The sequence below is a fragment of the Garra rufa genome, chromosome 5, assembly GCF_049309525.1.
Source record: "Garra rufa chromosome 5, GarRuf1.0, whole genome shotgun sequence".
Lineage (NCBI taxonomy): Eukaryota > Metazoa > Chordata > Actinopteri > Cypriniformes > Cyprinidae > Garra > Garra rufa.
In genome coordinates this window covers 6868268-6885147 of record NC_133365.1, presented here as the reverse complement: position 1 = coordinate 6885147, position 16880 = coordinate 6868268, and the positions used below count along the sequence as shown (strand labels likewise).

Below are 16880 nucleotides of genomic sequence, written 5' to 3'. Positions count from 1 at the left end.
TATACTAGTAAGAATTGAATTAGAGAGCTCTCTAATTGTAATTGTAACTAAAAATTGATTTTGAGAGCTCTCTAATTGTAATTGTAACTAGTAAAAATTGATTCTGAGAGCTCTCTAATTGTAATTGTAACTAGTAAAAATTCATTCTGAGAGCTCTCTAATTTAACTGTTACTCATAAAAATGCATTTACGACGAATAACGCATAGTATATTTTAGGCTGAAACGGCTTGCCATACTCGCAGGGAACCAATCGTGGACATTTCCTGAGTCTCTACTTCTACGCCTACTTATATCTCTTTCGTCTGTAAAACATCGAACTTCGAGGAGTACTTGTAAATGCTGTTTAACTGCCTTTGGGAATTCACTTTATAGTAGCTGTAATTCGTATCGCCTTCTGAACGTTGTTTTGAAAAGGACAAGAACCGGATATGAGTTTCTTATTGTAAGTATTTTAGCCGATGCAACAGTTTATTAACCTTTTTTTTTCTTGCCATAATGGCGTTTTACAGAAACATCAAAAAGCAGCTGTGTGTGTTCCATAAGGATGAGTAATATGGAAGCACACCAAGTCAAAAACTAATGCGAGAATAACGCTGATAACGTTAAACTTTCAACATTTCCGGTTGACATGTCTGTTCCTGTGTTTAGCGTCAAAAACTTCGACTCAGCGTGTTTTGTGTTTTAACTTGCATCTTAAGTTACCCTTTATGCTCTAACGGTACTTATATATTGTTTATAGTCAGTTTAACCACATATCTTAGTTTTTTTTTTTTAAGTAACGTTAGATTTGATTGTTGTGACACAATATGTGACTTTTTGTTGCAGTGGAAGCCGTTCATCAAAGACTTTCAAGCCCAAGAAGAATATCCCAGAAGGCTCTCATCAATATGAACTGCTGAAACATGCAGAAGCCACTTTAGGAAGTGGAAACCTTCGAGCTGCTGTGATGTTACCAGAGGGAGAGGACCTCAACGAATGGATTGCTGTCAATAGTGAGTTTCCTGTTGAACTATTTAAACTTGCATATGAAAACATAATATACATATACAAATATGTGACCCTGGACCACAAAACCAGTCATAAGGTTAAATTTTTACAAAATTGAGATGTATACATCACATGAAAGCTCAATAAATAAGCTTTCTATTGATGTATGGTTTGTTAGGATAGGACAATATTTGGCCGAGATACATCTATTTGAAAATCTGGAATCTGAGGGTGCTTAAAAATCTAAATACTGAGAAAATCACCTTTAAAGTTCTTCAAATTCAGTTCTTAACAATGCATATTACTAATCAAAAATTACATTTTTATATATTTATAGTAGGAATTTTACAAAAAATCTTAATGGAACATGATCTTTCCCTAATTTCCTAATGATTTTTGGCATAAAAGAAAAATCAATAATTTTGACCCATACAATGTATTGCTGGCTATTGCTACAAATATACCCCAGCGACTTAAGACCGGTTTTGTGGTCCAGGGTCACATATGTGCATGCATACACATAATTACATCTACAGTCATATTTAGTGTACACATGTGACCCTGGACCACAAAACCAGCCGTGTTGGGGTAACGCATTACAAGTCATGCAAGTTATGTAATAATATTACTTTTTCCAAGTAACTAGTAAAGTAATGCATTGCTTTTTAATTGACAAGAAAATATCTGAGTTACGTTTTTAAATAAGTAACGCCAGTTACTTTTTCCTCCCATTTATTGATTAAAAGTTCTCCTGTCCCCATGTTGAGAGAAATTGTAAGATGTTACTTTAGTTCTAGAATAAATGTGAGCATGCATCTCACTTACTACAAAAAAATACATAGAGTTTGTCAAAATCAAAATGAATAAAAACAGTGAAATTCAATTCAATTCAGTGAATGCAAACCTGCAATAATTAAATATGTTAAATAATACAAATATCCTTTATGTATTTAATCCCATTTTATTAACCGATGTCTTTGCTGCCGACCTTCGATGATCCAATTCATCCATACTAATAAGCAAAAATTACTCAAGATAATCTAACATTTGTTTTCCTTTTTTTACTGATGAAGAGTTGACATTTGTTCTTCTGCGGTCTACTGTACAGACGTCAATATACTTTTCTCTAAGCCTGAGGCTTTTGGTGTAAAAAGGCTTTTACGTTTACCAAAAATAGAACTTTTTATATTAAAAACAAACAAGCAAGCCCTGCCCAGATTTAAAAAGTAACGCAAAATGAATGCATTACTTTCCATAAAAAGTAACTAAGTAACATAATTAGTTACTTTTTTAGGGAGTAACTCAATATTGTAATGCATTACTTTTAAAAGTAACTTTCCTCAAACCAATCATAAGGGTGAATATTTTAAAATTGAGATTTATGCACCGTCTGAAAGCTGAATAAATAAGCTTTCCATTGATGTATGGTTTGTTAGGATAGGGCTGAAATCAAAACATTGAGAAAATTGCTTTTAAAGTTGTTCAAATGTAGTTTATAGCAATGCATGAAATATATGCAAAATATCTTCATGGAACATGATCTATAGCATGATCACCAGCTTTGACATTCTTGAGACCATCCATATGTACAAAAACATTAAATAAGTCAAGGAAAGGATATTCAGTTTAACAGTTTAACCAGATGTGAAGAACCTTTTAGAACTGCAGTGTGATCAAACAGAAAGAAATAAGTGTTTGCTTGACAGTTTCAGGCTCTTTTAAACCGAACACACAAGGATCTACTTTAAAATAAAAACTGAAACTAAAGTAAAATTTCAGGAGCTAGAGAAACGGTGTTAATAATCAGACACCGTACTGTATGTTTTTTGTAGCAAAAACATTACTTGATAGTATGTTGAAATCAGAAAAAAAAAACAATACCAATGTATTTGTTGTTATACATTTTATTACTAATGCACACGTTTCCAATCTTCAACTCAGGCTGATAACACACCTTTGAAGAAGGTCAACAGTGAGTTTTTTTTTTCTGAGAATAAAAGAAATGATTGTCATTAATTGTTTAATTCAAATGCATTTATTTCAGCTGTGGACTTTTTCAACCAGATCAACATGCTCTATGGCACAATTACTGAGTTCTGTACAGAAACCAGCTGCTCTGTTATGTCTGCGGGGCCCAGGTAAAATAAAACAACTTCTCTTTCAGTGCTTTAGTATTTTCAATTAACCTTTGTGCTGTGCTGACAATCCTTTACCTACAGTTGAAGTCAAACGTTTACATGCGTCTTGCAGAATCTGCAAAATGTTAATTATTTTCATAATTAGTATTGAAGTGAATAAGATATTTTACATTAAAGACGTTTACATATAGTACACAAGAGAAAATAATAGTTGAATTTATGAAAACTTACCCCGTTGAGTCGATTGTTTGTCCTAAACAGTTAAACTGCCCGCTGTTCTTCATAAACATCCTTCAAGTCCCACAAGATCATTGGTTTTTCAGCATTTTTGTGTATTTGAACCATCTTTTCACACTGAGGACAACTGAGGGACTCATATGCAACTATTACAGAAGGTTCAAACACTCACTGATGCTCCAGAAGGAATTACAATGCATTAAAATTCAGAGGGTGAAAACTTTTGAAGGTGTGTAAATTTTTTCTTATTGTGCCCAAATATCATATTTTTTTAATTTAGTACTGCCCTTCAGAAGCTACAGAAGATATTACATGTTTCCAAGAAGACAAAACTAGTTAAATATACCCTGATCTTCAAATTGAAAAAGTTTTGTACAAATCTCTGTTCTGTTCAAAAGTTTTCACCCCCTGGTTCTTAATGCATCTTTTTCCTTTTGAAGCATCAGTGAGCTTTTGAGCTTTGTTATGGTTGCATGTGAGTCCCTCAGTTGTCCTCATTGTGAAAAGATGGATCTCAAAATCATGCAGTCATGGTTGGAAAGTGTTCAAATGCACAAAAATGCTGGTAAACCAAAGAATTTGTGGCACCTGAAGAGCTTTTCTGAAAAACAGCTGGCAGTTTAACTGTGGATCATTCAGGTAACAACACAGTATTAAAAATAAGTGTACGTAAACTTTTGAACGGCATATTTTTTATACGTTTTTATAAATATAAACTAATATTTTCTCTTGTGGACTAGATGTAAATGTCTTTTATGTATCTTATTCAGGTCAGTACTAAATAAACACTAACATGCATTTTGTATGATCCCTCTTATTTTAGTCAAATAATCAACATTCTGCAAGGTGCATGTAAACTTTTGACCTTAACTGGCGTTTCTAGTTAAAAATGACCTGCTTTTTAAAGATTTCTTGTTCATTTCTCATTATGCTGCATTATCACTAAATATTGGATTAAGCCTCAACTTGTTTTGCTTGCAATAAGCATGTTTTGTATCTTGTTTTGGAACTGATTGATCATCTGCCTCATTGATCTGAGTTTATGCACCTTAGTTTTTGCAAAAATTATCCACAAATAATGCTTTTCATTCAAAAACTGAGATGCATATACTTAGATAAATGATAAAAAAGAAAAACTGAAAGACAACAAGTTGATAAAAAGATTGAATCTGATATTTTTGACCAGGAACACCAAAAGTGGGAAAAATTCTAAAAAAGCTACAAAAATGATGCTTGCTTTTTTGGAAAAGAGTCCCAAGTTTTAGTCCGTTGCAACAATATTCACTAGCTTTTTCAGGAGAAAGATTTTATTTTTATGAATTTATTCACTAGCATTTTCAGGAAACCTTCCACAAAAATGATCCACAAATAATGTTTTTCATTCAAAAACTGATGCATATAGTCTGGTAAATGAGGTGGACAATCAATCAGCTCAAAGAAAAAAAAAGAAAAACAATTTTAATTGAAAGAAATTTTTATCTGATATTTTTGACCAGGAATACCAAAAGTGGGGCAAATCTAAAAAAAAATAGAACAGGTATTTTTTTTATTTTGTTTTGAACAAAAATTATGCTTCCTTTTGGAAAAAAGTGAGTTTTAGTCGGTTGCAACAATATTCACTAGCTTTTTCAGGAAAAAGAAAATCTTCTATGGATCAAAATGACCAAAATGCAGTATGTGGTTTAAACAAATAATGAAAAAGGCATTTTTGTTATTTCATGTTCTTGCTCTATGTTAACAGTTTTAATTGAAATTGAAATTAATCCAATATTTTTGACCAGGAACACCAAAAGTGGGACAAATCTAAAAAAAAAAAAAGTTAGAACACCTTTTTATTTTTTTTATTTTTTCAGAAAATTATGCTTCCTTTTGGAAAAGAGTCCGTTGGGTTTTAGTCGGTTGCAACAATATTCACTAGCTTTTTCAGGAAAAAGAAAATCTACTATGGATCAAAATGACCAAAATACAGTATGTGGTTTAAACAAATTATGAAAAAGGCTGAAAAAAAAGGACTGTGCTGCCTTGTTCCTTGTTATTTCACGTTCTTGCTCTATGTTAACAGTTTTAATTGAAATTAAAGAAGTTAATAAAAAAATGAATCCAATATTTTTGACCAGGAACACCAAAAGTGGGACAAATCTAAAAAAAAAAGTTAGAACACGTATTTTTATTTTTTTTATTTTTTCAGAAAATTATGCTTCCTTTTGGAAAAGAGTCCGTTGGGTTTTAGTCGGTTGCAACAATATTCACTAGCTTTTTCAGGAAAAAGAAAATCTACTATGGATCAAAATGACCAAAATACTGTATGTGGTTTAAACAAATTATGAAAACGGCTGAAAAAAAAGGACTGTGCTGCCTTTTTTTTTTTTTTTTTTTTTGTTATTTCATGTTCTTGCTCTATGTTAACAGTTTTAATTGAAATTAAAGAAGTTAATAAAAAAAAATTAATCCAATATTTTTGACCAGGAACACCAAAAGTCGGACAAATCTAAAAAAAAAAAGTTAGAACGCCTTTTTTTTTTTTTTTTTTTTTTTTTTTCTCGAAAATTATGCTTCCTTTTGGAAAAGAGTCCGTTGGGTTTTAGTCGGTTGCAACAATATTCACTAGCTTTTTCAGGAAAAAGAAAATCTTCTATGGATCAAAATGACCAAAATGCAGTATGTGGTTTAAACAAATAATGAAAAAGGCTGAAAAAAAGGACTGTGCTGCCTTGTTCCTTGTTATTTCACGTTCTTGCTCTGTTAACAGTTTTAATTGAAAGAAAAGAAGTTAATAAAAAAAATTAAATTCAATATTTTTGACCAGGAACACCAAAAGTGGAAAAAAAACAACAACAAAAAAAACGTATGCTTTTTTTTTTGGAAGTTGTTACAAAATCAGAGTCCTAAGTTTTAGTCGTGTGCAACAATATTTACTAGCATTTTCAGGATGGATCAAAACACAGCATGAGGTTTAAACAAATTATTAAAAAAGCTTAAAAAAGGAATATGCTGCCTTGTTCATAAAAACTAAAAATGTTTATAAAAAGTGTATATTGTCTCTAAAAATGAATTTCTTTCTCCATAAAGGTATGAATATCACTGGGCAGACGGCACCAACATCAAAAAACCCATCAAATGTTCTGCTCCCAAATACATTGACTACTTGATGACCTGGGTTCAGGATCAGCTGGACGACGAAACTCTCTTCCCGTCTAAGATCGGTTTGTTTGATTCCATTTGTGTTAAAGGAACACTCCACTTTTTTAGAAATAGGCTCATTCTCCAACTCCCCCAAGTTAATATGTTGGAGAATGAGCCTTTTTCCAAAAAAGTGGAGTGTTCCTTTAAACAGTGTAAGCTTTCCATTTACACAGCATTTGACTTTTTCCAGGCGTTCCTTTCCCGAAGAACTTCATGTCAGTGGCGAAGACCATCCTGAAGCGTCTGTTCAGGGTTTATGCTCACATTTACCACCAGCATTTTGACTCAGTCATGCAGCTTCAGGAGGAAGCTCATCTGAACACCTCCTTCAAGCATTTTATCTTCTTTGTTCAGGTCAGTGCATTAACACACAGGCCTAGATCGTAAATGACGATTCTTCTTTATCTGATGACATTTTTTGAATGTTTTTTTAGGAGTTCAATCTCATCGATCGCAGAGAGCTGGCGCCCCTGCAGGACCTTATCGAGAAACTAGGCAGCAAGGATAGATAGACACTGATTTGAATACCATATCGGTCAGCCTTAATGCATTCTCCAGAAAGCCTTTCTTTATTCCTGTCTGAATTTGCTATTTGTGCACACTTCCTGCAGCTCATAGAAGGAGTCTTCCTGAAAACTCTTGGTTTATGTGTGGATTTTCTTTTAGCGTTTGTTCTGTTGTCAGTATTACACTGTAGCCTTTTTTTTTTTTTACGTGTATTTGTGATGGACTGGGGTATGAAACAAATATCAGAGTTTAGATTTTATGGAAGTGAAACTAAAACCAGCAACTTTTAAAAATGTTAGAGTAAGGTGTATTTTGGGGAAGGGATCAACTTTACATTTTTTATTATTCTTTTATTGTTGTTGTTTTGTTCAAGTTTGAAGACAAATGTTATTTTTGATGTTTTGCATTGTTATTATTATTGTTATTATTATTATTACTACAAGACTTCAGTGGTAGGTAAATCCCAAGAGATTTATAATCAGATTTTAAGCAGTATTTCACACCTAATGGAAGTGTCTGGTTCATTTTATTATTTCATTTCTAGTTCTATCGTGCTTATAATCAGATTTTTGAAAGCATTTCGCTTTGTTAATATTTAGGTTATAGCCTAAAGTTAGAACAAATTCCCAAATGTCATTTTAAACAACAAAATGATTATTCCATAATACTTTCTCCACGTTTTATTTCATGAATTAAATTGCTTTTTTTTTGCATTTTTTCGTATTTTTAGACTTTTTACAAAAGGTGCACTGTAAGAATTATTGTCGTATTTTTTAAAACTGTTGTGAAGTCATTTTCAAAGGGGGAAAGCGAAGCTTTTATTTTGAAATTAAACATTCCTCACCCGGAAGCACGTTTTTGCAGAGATGCTTGTTGAAAATAAAAACGGCCAAAACGGTCTTATTCATAAATGAATGATGTAAATATTATTTTTCAGTGATATGTCAGGGATGAGTATGAGAACGATAAAACGCCTTTTCTCGAGCTCTGTTGTTTACCGTGCGAGCAGCCACATGATTAAAAGCAATGAAATAAAGAGAGTCTCCATCGAAGGAAACATTGGTATGTTTTTCTTATATTTTTTTATTAGTTTTTTACACATTATTGATGTTTATACTGGTTATATGAGGTACGTAATGCAGTTAATAATTAATGTTATGTCTAATTATTAGACTAAGTTAGCTCTCGGTGTTTAAAGTTCAGTTGCTAAGTGTTTTCTGAACATTTAAAGCGGTTGGAAAATCAACATTTGCCAAGCTGCTACAGAATGCAGGACAGGACTGGGAGGTGATAGCAGAGCCCATCAGCAAATGGCAGAATGTGGACCAAACAAATCAGGTCAGTGTAACTAAACTAGTCATAGATGACAAATCAACACTGACAGCGCACAAGTTCCGCACATGGCTTAAAGGAGTAGTTCACTTTCAGAATAAAAATGTGCAGATAATGAACTCACCCACTTGTCATCCAAGATGTGCATGTCTTTCTTTCTTCAGTCTTAAAAAATTGTTTTTTGAGGAAAATTTTCAGGATTTCTCTCTATGTAATGGACTTCTATGGAGTTTGACCTTCCAAAATGCAGTTTAAATGCAGCTCAAAGGGCTCTAAATGATCCCAGCCGAGGAAGAAGGGTCTTATCTAGTGAAGCGATGGGTTATTTTCTAAGAACATTTACAACTTATATACTTTTTAATGCCGGGGTAGAAAAGACAAGCAATTGAGGTAAAAAAGTATATAAACTGTAATTTTGTTTTAGAAAATAACCCATTGTTTTGCTAGATAAGACCCTTCTTTCCTGGGCTGTAATCGTTTAGAGCCATTTGAAGCTGCATTTTGGAAGTTAAAACTTGGGGCCACCGTAGAAGTCCATTATATGGAGAGAAATCCTGAAATGTTTTCCTCAAAAAACAAAAATTTCCTTACGACTGAAGAAAGAAAGACATGAACATCTTGGATGACAAGGGGGTGAGTACATTACCTGTAATTGTTCTGAAAGTGAACTACTCCTTTAAGGTGATATTTCACTATTTAAAGGGGTCATGACAGATTTTTTTAAAATTATTATCTTAATATGTTCTTTGAGATTTACTTAAAATGTTAATGTTTTTTTGTTTAAAAAATATCATTTTTACGATGACAGAATAACAACAACAACAACAACAACAAAAAAAAATCCAGAAAAACACTTTTTAAAAAAAAGTTATAATTGATTTGACCCCTGTCAATCAGCAAGATTTCTGGCTCCCAGGTGTCTTTTATACAGGTAACAAGCTGAGATTAGGAGCACTCTCTTAAAGGGAGTTAAAAGAGATAAAAGACACCTGTCCACAGAAGCAATCAATCAATCAGATTCCAAACTCTCCACCATGGCCAAGACCAAAGAGCTATCCAAGGATGTCAGGGACAAGATTGTAGACCTACACAAGGCTGGAATGAGCTACTAGTCCATCACCAAGCAGCTTGGTGAGAATATGACAACAGTTGGTGCGATTATTCGCAAATGGAAGAAACACTAAATAACTGTCAATCTCCCTCGGTCTGAGGCTCCATGCAAGATCTCACCTCGTGGAGTTTCAATGATCATGAGAACGGTGTGGAATCAGCCCAGAACTACATGATCAATGATCTCAAGGCAGCTGGGACCATAGTCACCAAGAAAACAATTGGTAACACACTACGCCGTGAAGGACTGAAATCCTGCAGTGCCTGTAAGGTCCCCCTACTCAAGAAAGCACATGTACAGACCCATCTGAAGTTTGCCGACGAACATCTGAATGATTCAGAGAAGAACTGGGTGAAAGTGTTGTGGTCAGATGAGACCAAAATCAAGCTCTTTGACATCAACTCAACTTGCCGTGTTTGGAGGAGGAGGAATGCTGCCTATGGTCCCAAGAACACCATCCCCACCGTCAAACATGGAGGTGGAAGCATGCTTTGGGGGTGTTTTTCTATTAAGGGGACAGGACAACTGCACCGCATCAAAGGGACGGGGGATGGGGCCATGCATCGTCAAATCATGGGTGAGAACCTCTTCCCTCATCCAGGGCATTGAAAATGGGTCGTGGATGGGTATTCCAGCATGACAGTGACCCAAAACACACGGCCAAAGCAACAAAGGAGTGTCTCAAGAAGCACATTAAGATCCTGGAGTGGCCTAGCCAGTCTCTAGACCTTAATCCCATAGAAAATCTGCGAAAGGGAGCTGAAGGTTTGAGTCACCAAACATCAGCTTCGAAACCTTAATGACTCGGAGAGGATGTGCAAAGAGGAGTGGGACAAAATCCCTCCAGAGATGTGTGAAAACCCGGTGGCCAACTACGAGAAACGTCTGACGTCTGTGATTGTAACTAAGTTTTTGTACTAAGTCATGTTTTGCGAAGGGGTCAAATACTTATTTCACTCATTAAAATGCAAATCGTTTTTTAAAACTTTTTTGAAATGCATTTTTCTGGATTTTTTGTTATTCTGTCTTTCACTGTTCAAATAAACCTACCATTAAAATTATAGACTGATCATTTCTTTTTGTCAGTGGGCAAACGTACAAAATCAGCTGGATCAAATAATTATTTTGCCCTCTGCAGTTATTGTCTGAATTGTAAACAGTATTTCTATTGCTTTGTTATGTAGAACCTGCATCTCTTCTATCTAAAGTCTGACTTTATCATCTAAAGTGACACATTATGTCATATAAACTTTCTTTTCTGTGTAGCAGACAGTGAATTGTCCTCAGCAGTCATCCAGTAACCTGCTGCAGATGATGTATCACGATCCGAAGCGCTGGTCCTACACTTTCCAGACGTTCTCCTGCATGAGTCGCATGCGCACACAACTGCAGCCGCCTCCTGCCAGATTACTGCAGTCCACAGGCAAACCTGTGCAGGTGTACGAGCGCTCCGTCTACAGTGACAGGTGATGCTCAATTTTTGTTTTTACTGATGATTTGAAAAAAAAAAAAAAAACTTTTTTTTTTAAATTAAAACTAATATTGATAATTATTAAATGCAAGCAGGGATATCTATAAATTTAGGATACCTTTAAAAGAGTATGCTATTACGGAAATGATATACTTTATAGGAATATACCTCAATGCAAAATGAATGTAATATTTTCATACATGTAAAGGTGCACTAAGCCAAACGATGTTGGTGTTCAGGGTTCTCACGGGAAAGTTTGTGAATTTGAAAAAAATGTCAAGGCCCTGGAAAGTTTTTGCAAATAAACACATAGATACAGGTCCTTGAAAGTTCTTGAATTTATTTTGTGCAAAAAGTTTTCTGGAAAAAATTCAGAATTATTGCCTCTGGTCCACTAATGTGTTATTTCGCCAACACTTTGTGGCCTAGGCATACTAGCTTGCTTGAATTAGTTACGCACATTTATCGTTACGTTTCCTACATGAGGTAAACATTGCTAAAAAATAGGCTGAAACCACTGAAAAGTGATGCCTGGAAAATGCAAGTTTCAAATGCAAATATTTTATTTAATGTAATGTTGAACTGCTTTGCTTGTTAAGATAATGTAAACCCATGAGGCAAGAAAAACCTAGCATATTTATAAATCTTAAAACTTCTGGTTACATGAGCCTAAGCTCTTTTCTATGAAGCCCATTTCCGCCACTGAATAAGAAATGTGAACCTGGACCACAAAACCAGTCTTAAGTCGCTGGGGTATGTTTGTAGCAATAACCAAAAATACATTGCATGGGTTAAAATTTTAGATTTTTCTTTTATGCCAAAAATCATTAGGAAATTAAGTAAAGATCATGTTCCATGAAGATTTTTGTAAAATTCCTACTGTAAATATATCAAAATGTAATTTTTGATTTGTAATATGCATTGTTAAGAACCTAATTTGGACAACTTTAAAGGTGATTTTCTCAGTGTTTTGATTTTTTTGCACCCTCAGATTCCTGATTTTCAAATAGATGTATCTCGGCCAAATATTGTCCTATCCTAACAAACCATACATCAATAGAAAGCTTATTTAAATCTCAGTTTTGTAAAATTTTACCTTATGACTGGTTTTGTGGTCCAGGGTCACATATGAAAAAAAAGGTTATTGCAACTTATCTCACAAGACTTTTTTCTTAGAATTGCGTCACACAAACTCGCAATTTTTCTTTTTGCTTATGATTGAGAGATATAAATTCACAATTGCGAGTTATGAAGTCAGAATTGCACGATATTAACTCGCAATTCTGAGAAATAAAGTCGCAATTGCATGATATAAACTTGTAGTTGAGAGTTATAAAGTCAGAATTGTGTGATATAAACTTGCAATTCTGTGAACATATCAGTCTTTTTTTTTCTTCTCAGAATTAGACTTTATAAGTCGCAAATGCAAGTTTATATCTCAATTCTGAGAGAAAAAAAGTCTGAATTGCGAGAAACAAAGTTGCAATTGCAAGAAAAGTCAGAATTGCGAGTAAATATCTCACAATTCTGACTTTATATCTAACAATTCTGACTTTATAATTCGCAATCGTGCATTTATATCTCACAGTTCTGAGAAAAAAGTCAGAATTGCAAGAAAAAAAATCTGAAATAAAAGCAAAAAAAAAAAAAAGATTTTTTGCATGGTTGTGTTTGAAACATGAAAACTGTAACAATGTATCTTACATGATGTAACCTTGCTCTCACTTAAAACGTGTCCTTGAATTTGAAAGTATTGGACCTGGAAAGTCTTTCAAAGTTCCTTGAATTTATCCAAGGTGTGGGAACTCTGGATGTTTGAAAGCACCAAAACAAACATGTCCATACCCCAACAGTATGGCCTCGCCCCTATTTTGATATTTGATTCCAGGCCGTCCTGCTCCTTGAGTTCTTTCCACCGCTGGAAAGCAGTTCCGGTATTTACGAAGATCCTACCTCTTGCCTGATCGTGACCCTTTCTCTTTATCCATTTTTTCCATTTCTCTCTATCTATAGTCAGTCTGCTAATATCCATCCTGTGCACTCAAATTTAGTGCTGTCTTCTCTCTATCCTTACAAGACACGCCCCTTACTGCTGATTGGCTACCAGTGTGTTTTGGGACTCGCTCCAACACTGTGGTCAAAAATTGCTTAGTGCACCTTTAATTGCATGTTAATGATGGCAATTAAATAAATTATTATAAGTATTACAGGTTAAACTTATATTAAGTGCAATTAAGGCATTAAGTAGGGCTTAAGTGCATCTTAAATATAATTACGTGACTTGGTTAAAAATTAAATATGCAAGAGGACAAAGCGAAAAGAGAATGGATGGATTGATTTAATATGGTTGAAATTAAACATGGTTAAAGTGTATTGCTGAATGTGCTGACATGCATTTATAGTAAAAATATATTTACAGTAAAAACAAAGTTTGTGCTGGCCAATGATTAATTACGATTAATCGCATTCAAAATAAAGGTTTTTGTGTACAATATATATATATATGTGTATGTGTGTGTGTGTGTACTGTGTATATTTATTATGTATATATGAATATACACACATGCATGTATATATTTAATTATATAAAATATGTTATGTTTATATATTAAATATATATTTATATATAATGCAAATTATATAAATATAAATATATGCATGTAAATATATTCAATAATATCAATAAATCTATAGTGTATGTGTGTCTTTATATATGCATAATAAATATACACAGTACACACACATACAAACAGTAACTTTTATTTTGCATGTGATTAACTGTTTGAACAGCACTAAAAATATATTTTTTATAATAAAAATATATTGCAATGTAATTTCCCTTAAAACTTGTATTTGTATTTAAATATGTTTGCAATATAAAATGTATTAAATGTAGTCCACACTTAAAAATAAGTGTACTTCTTTAAAGCACAGCTAAAGATTATTAAAACAAGGTAAAACCATTAATTCTACATTGTTATAAAGTGCACTTTTTTTAGAAGTGTATTTAAGTGTGTTAAGAAACAGTCATGAAAGTGTCTATTTAAATTACACTTAGATGGCCTTATTTATTTAATATTATATTACCTGCAACTACAGGTTTTTTAAAAGGGATCTATGCAGGGTCAGAAAACTCAGATTTCATCAAAAATATATTAATTTGTGTTCTGAAGATGAAGGAATTTGGACAGAAATTTCATTTTTGGGTGAACTGTCCCTTTAAGATTTGAAGTCTCGTGTCATATTTCATTTTAAATGTGTCTATATTCTCTCAGGTACATCTTTGCGTTAAACATGTTTGAGCTTGGCTGTATAAACTCAACAGAGTGGGCTGTGTATCAGGATTGGCACTCCTTTCTGGTTGAGCAGTTTGATCATCGAATCCAGCTGGAGGGCATCATATATCTCCGAGCATCACCACAGGTCTGTGTTGCTTTGGCTTTCATGTATGCATGCTGATGGTCAGATATGCACACACACAAACCTTGAATTTTGATGTTATGTTCTGCAGACCTGCATGGAGCGGTTAGGCAGACGAGGCCGAATGGAGGAACAGGGCATTCAGCTCGACTACCTTGAGAAACTCCACACAAAACATGAGGACTGGCTCGTCAACAAGACTACAAAGTAAATGTTCTTATTTGGTAGTTGTATTACCATGTGCTTGCTCACTGTAGTGAATGGGTGCCATCAGAATGAGAGTCCAAACAGCTGATAAAAACGTCACAATAATCCACACCACTCCAGTACATCAGTTAACATCCTGAGAAAACAAAAGCTACGTGTTTGTACGAAACAAATGCTTTAAGACACACTTCCTCCAGTGAAAAGTCAATTTTTTTTAAATGCATACATGTTTAAATCAGTGTTTTATTGCATTTTTTTGCTTGTCCTTTAAGAATTAAACTGGATGAATAATACAAAGTACACTTTTTCATGCACCTGGATCCTATTTTGTGTATAGATCTTTGATGACGACAGCAGCATGTGCTTGATTTGTGCTGTTCTCTTCTTCTACATAGGGTCCATTTTGAGCATCTGGCAAAGGTGCCTGTGTTGGTTCTAGATGCCGAAGTCGAGTTTGAGAAGGACAGCAAGACTCAGGACAATCTATTAACAAAGGTAAACTATGTAACAATTGCATGTTTGTATTCCACATTTGTTGCTTTGCATAAAAGTGTCTGCTAAATGAATGCATACAAGTTGAAGTCAAAAGTTTACATACACCTTACAGATTCTGCTAAATGTTAACTATTTTAACAAAATAAGAGGGGGTCATACAAAATGCATGGTATTTTTTTATTCAGTGCTGACTTGAATAAGATATTTCACATAAAAGATGTTTACATTTAGTCCACAAGAGAAAATAATAGTTGAATTTATAAAAACGTCCCCGTTCAAAAGTTTACATACACTTGATTCGTAATACTGTGTTGTTACCTGAATGATCCACAGCTGTGTTTTTTGTTTAGTGATAGTTGTTCATGAGTCCCTTGTTTGTCCTGAACAGTTATATTGCTCGCTGTTCTTCACAAAAATCCTTCAGGTCCCACAAATTCTTTGGTTTTCCTGCATTTTTGTGTATTTGAACCCTTTCCAACAATGACTATATGATTTTGAGATCCATCTTTTCACACTGAGGACAACTGAGGGACTCATATGCAACTATTACAGAAGGTTCAAACACTCACTGATGCTCCAGAAGGAAAAACAATGCATTAAGAGCCGGGGGTGAAAACTTTTGAACAGAATGAAGATGTGTACATTTTTCTTTTTTTTCCCTAAATATCATAATTCTTCATTTAGTGCTGCCCTTTAGAAGCTACAAAAGATATTTGCATGTTTCCCAGAAGACAAAATAAGTTAAATTTACCCTGATCTTCAAGTTCAAATTCGGGGTAACTCTTAATGCATGTTTTTTCCTTCTAAAGCATCAGTGAGTGTTTGAACCTTCTGTAATAGTTGCATATGAGTCCCTCAGTTGTCCTCAGTGTGAAAAGATGGATCTCAAAATCTTACAGTCATTGTTGGAAAGGGTTCAAAGAGACAAAAATGATGGAAAAACCAAAGAATTTGTGGGACCTGAAGGATTTTTGTGAAGAACAGCAGGCAGTTTAACAGTTCAGGACAAACAAGGGACTCATGAACAACTATCACTAAACAAAAAACACAGCCGTGGATCATTCAGGTAACAACACAGTATTAAAAATCAACTTTTGAGCTGGGTAATTTTTATAAATTCAACTATTGTTTTCTCTTGTGAAATATCTTATTCAGGTCAGTAATAAATAAACAATAACATGCATGTTGTATGATCCCTCTTATTTTGCTAAAATAATTAATATTTAGCATTTTCTGCAAGGTGTATGTAAACTTATGACTTCAACTGTATGTTGACAAACATCACATAAGCAACATATTGATTTTTATTTTTTTTCTCCAATCTAGGTTAGAAATTTTTTCAGTGCGTTATAAATGCCATCTTGGGACCAAAGTGCAAGGATTATTTTGTATGGACAGTGATCATCCACTAAGAATCTGTGAGTGTTGAACCAAAGCGCAGATCCAAATCATCTTTGCTGCAAAAGACTCTCATCTCTAATGTGGTTTTTATAACATTCACAGTGGAGCTGAAGTTTGAAGTCTGTGGTTGTCAGTAGGGCACAGAAATGCCACTATGACCAATAAGTGGTTACTTTAACAGGAAACCATTTTGTTAGTCACTGCAGTGAAGATTTTTGCACTGATGGGTAATAAACTGTACTGTGCTGTATATATACACTATAAATACTATGTTATGATGTTTAACATTGTTTTGAATAATTTCAATAAATCCTCATATTTGCAGTGAATTCCAAGACATGAGTCACAAATGTGCTGCATTGCTTTAAAATGAAACACACTGTAGTTCAC

At 33.9% G+C, this 16880-nt stretch overlaps 2 protein-coding genes across 3 annotated transcripts; both read left to right on the top strand.

The window, feature by feature from the left end:
• The first annotated feature begins 284 nt into the window (after positions 1-284).
• On the top strand, positions 285-7335 carry mob1a (MOB kinase activator 1A). The gene is made up of 6 exons (XM_073840950.1): positions 285-443; positions 827-993; positions 3033-3126; positions 6433-6566; positions 6737-6900; positions 6981-7335. Exons 1-6 carry the CDS (start codon positions 430-432, stop codon positions 7056-7058), a joined length of 651 nt encoding a protein of 216 aa, XP_073697051.1. The 5' UTR covers positions 285-429; the 3' UTR covers positions 7059-7335.
• Positions 7336-7369: 34 nt separating this feature from the next.
• On the top strand, positions 7370-16813 carry dguok (deoxyguanosine kinase). 2 transcript variants are annotated; one of them, XM_073839671.1, is made up of 7 exons: positions 7370-8115; positions 8285-8391; positions 10766-10962; positions 14243-14390; positions 14479-14594; positions 14990-15089; positions 16416-16813. In XM_073839671.1, exons 1-7 carry the CDS (start codon positions 7995-7997, stop codon positions 16440-16442), a joined length of 816 nt encoding a protein of 271 aa, XP_073695772.1. In that variant the 5' UTR covers positions 7370-7994; the 3' UTR covers positions 16443-16813. The 2 variants fall into 2 exon arrangements, with proteins under 2 accessions (XP_073695772.1, XP_073695771.1); XM_073839670.1 differs by having other exon boundaries at positions 10763-10962.
• Positions 16814-16880: the final 67 nt, after the last annotated feature.

Coding starts and splice junctions, on each gene's coding strand:
- mob1a (XM_073840950.1), top strand. Junction 6,567..6,736: donor TCTCTTCCCGTCTAAGATCG/GTTTGTTTGATT, acceptor GACTTTTTCCAG/GCGTTCCTTTCCCGAAGAAC. Junction 6,901..6,980: donor ATTTTATCTTCTTTGTTCAG/GTCAGTGCATTA, acceptor ATGTTTTTTTAG/GAGTTCAATCTCATCGATCG.
- dguok (XM_073839670.1), top strand. CDS start 7,995: ATGTCAGGGATGAGTATGAGAACGATAAAACGCCTTTTCTCGAGCTCT. Junction 8,392..10,762: donor ATGTGGACCAAACAAATCAG/GTCAGTGTAACT, acceptor TTTTCTGTGTAG/CAGACAGTGAATTGTCCTCA. Junction 15,090..16,415: donor AGGACAATCTATTAACAAAG/GTAAACTATGTA, acceptor TCTCCAATCTAG/GTTAGAAATTTTTTCAGTGC.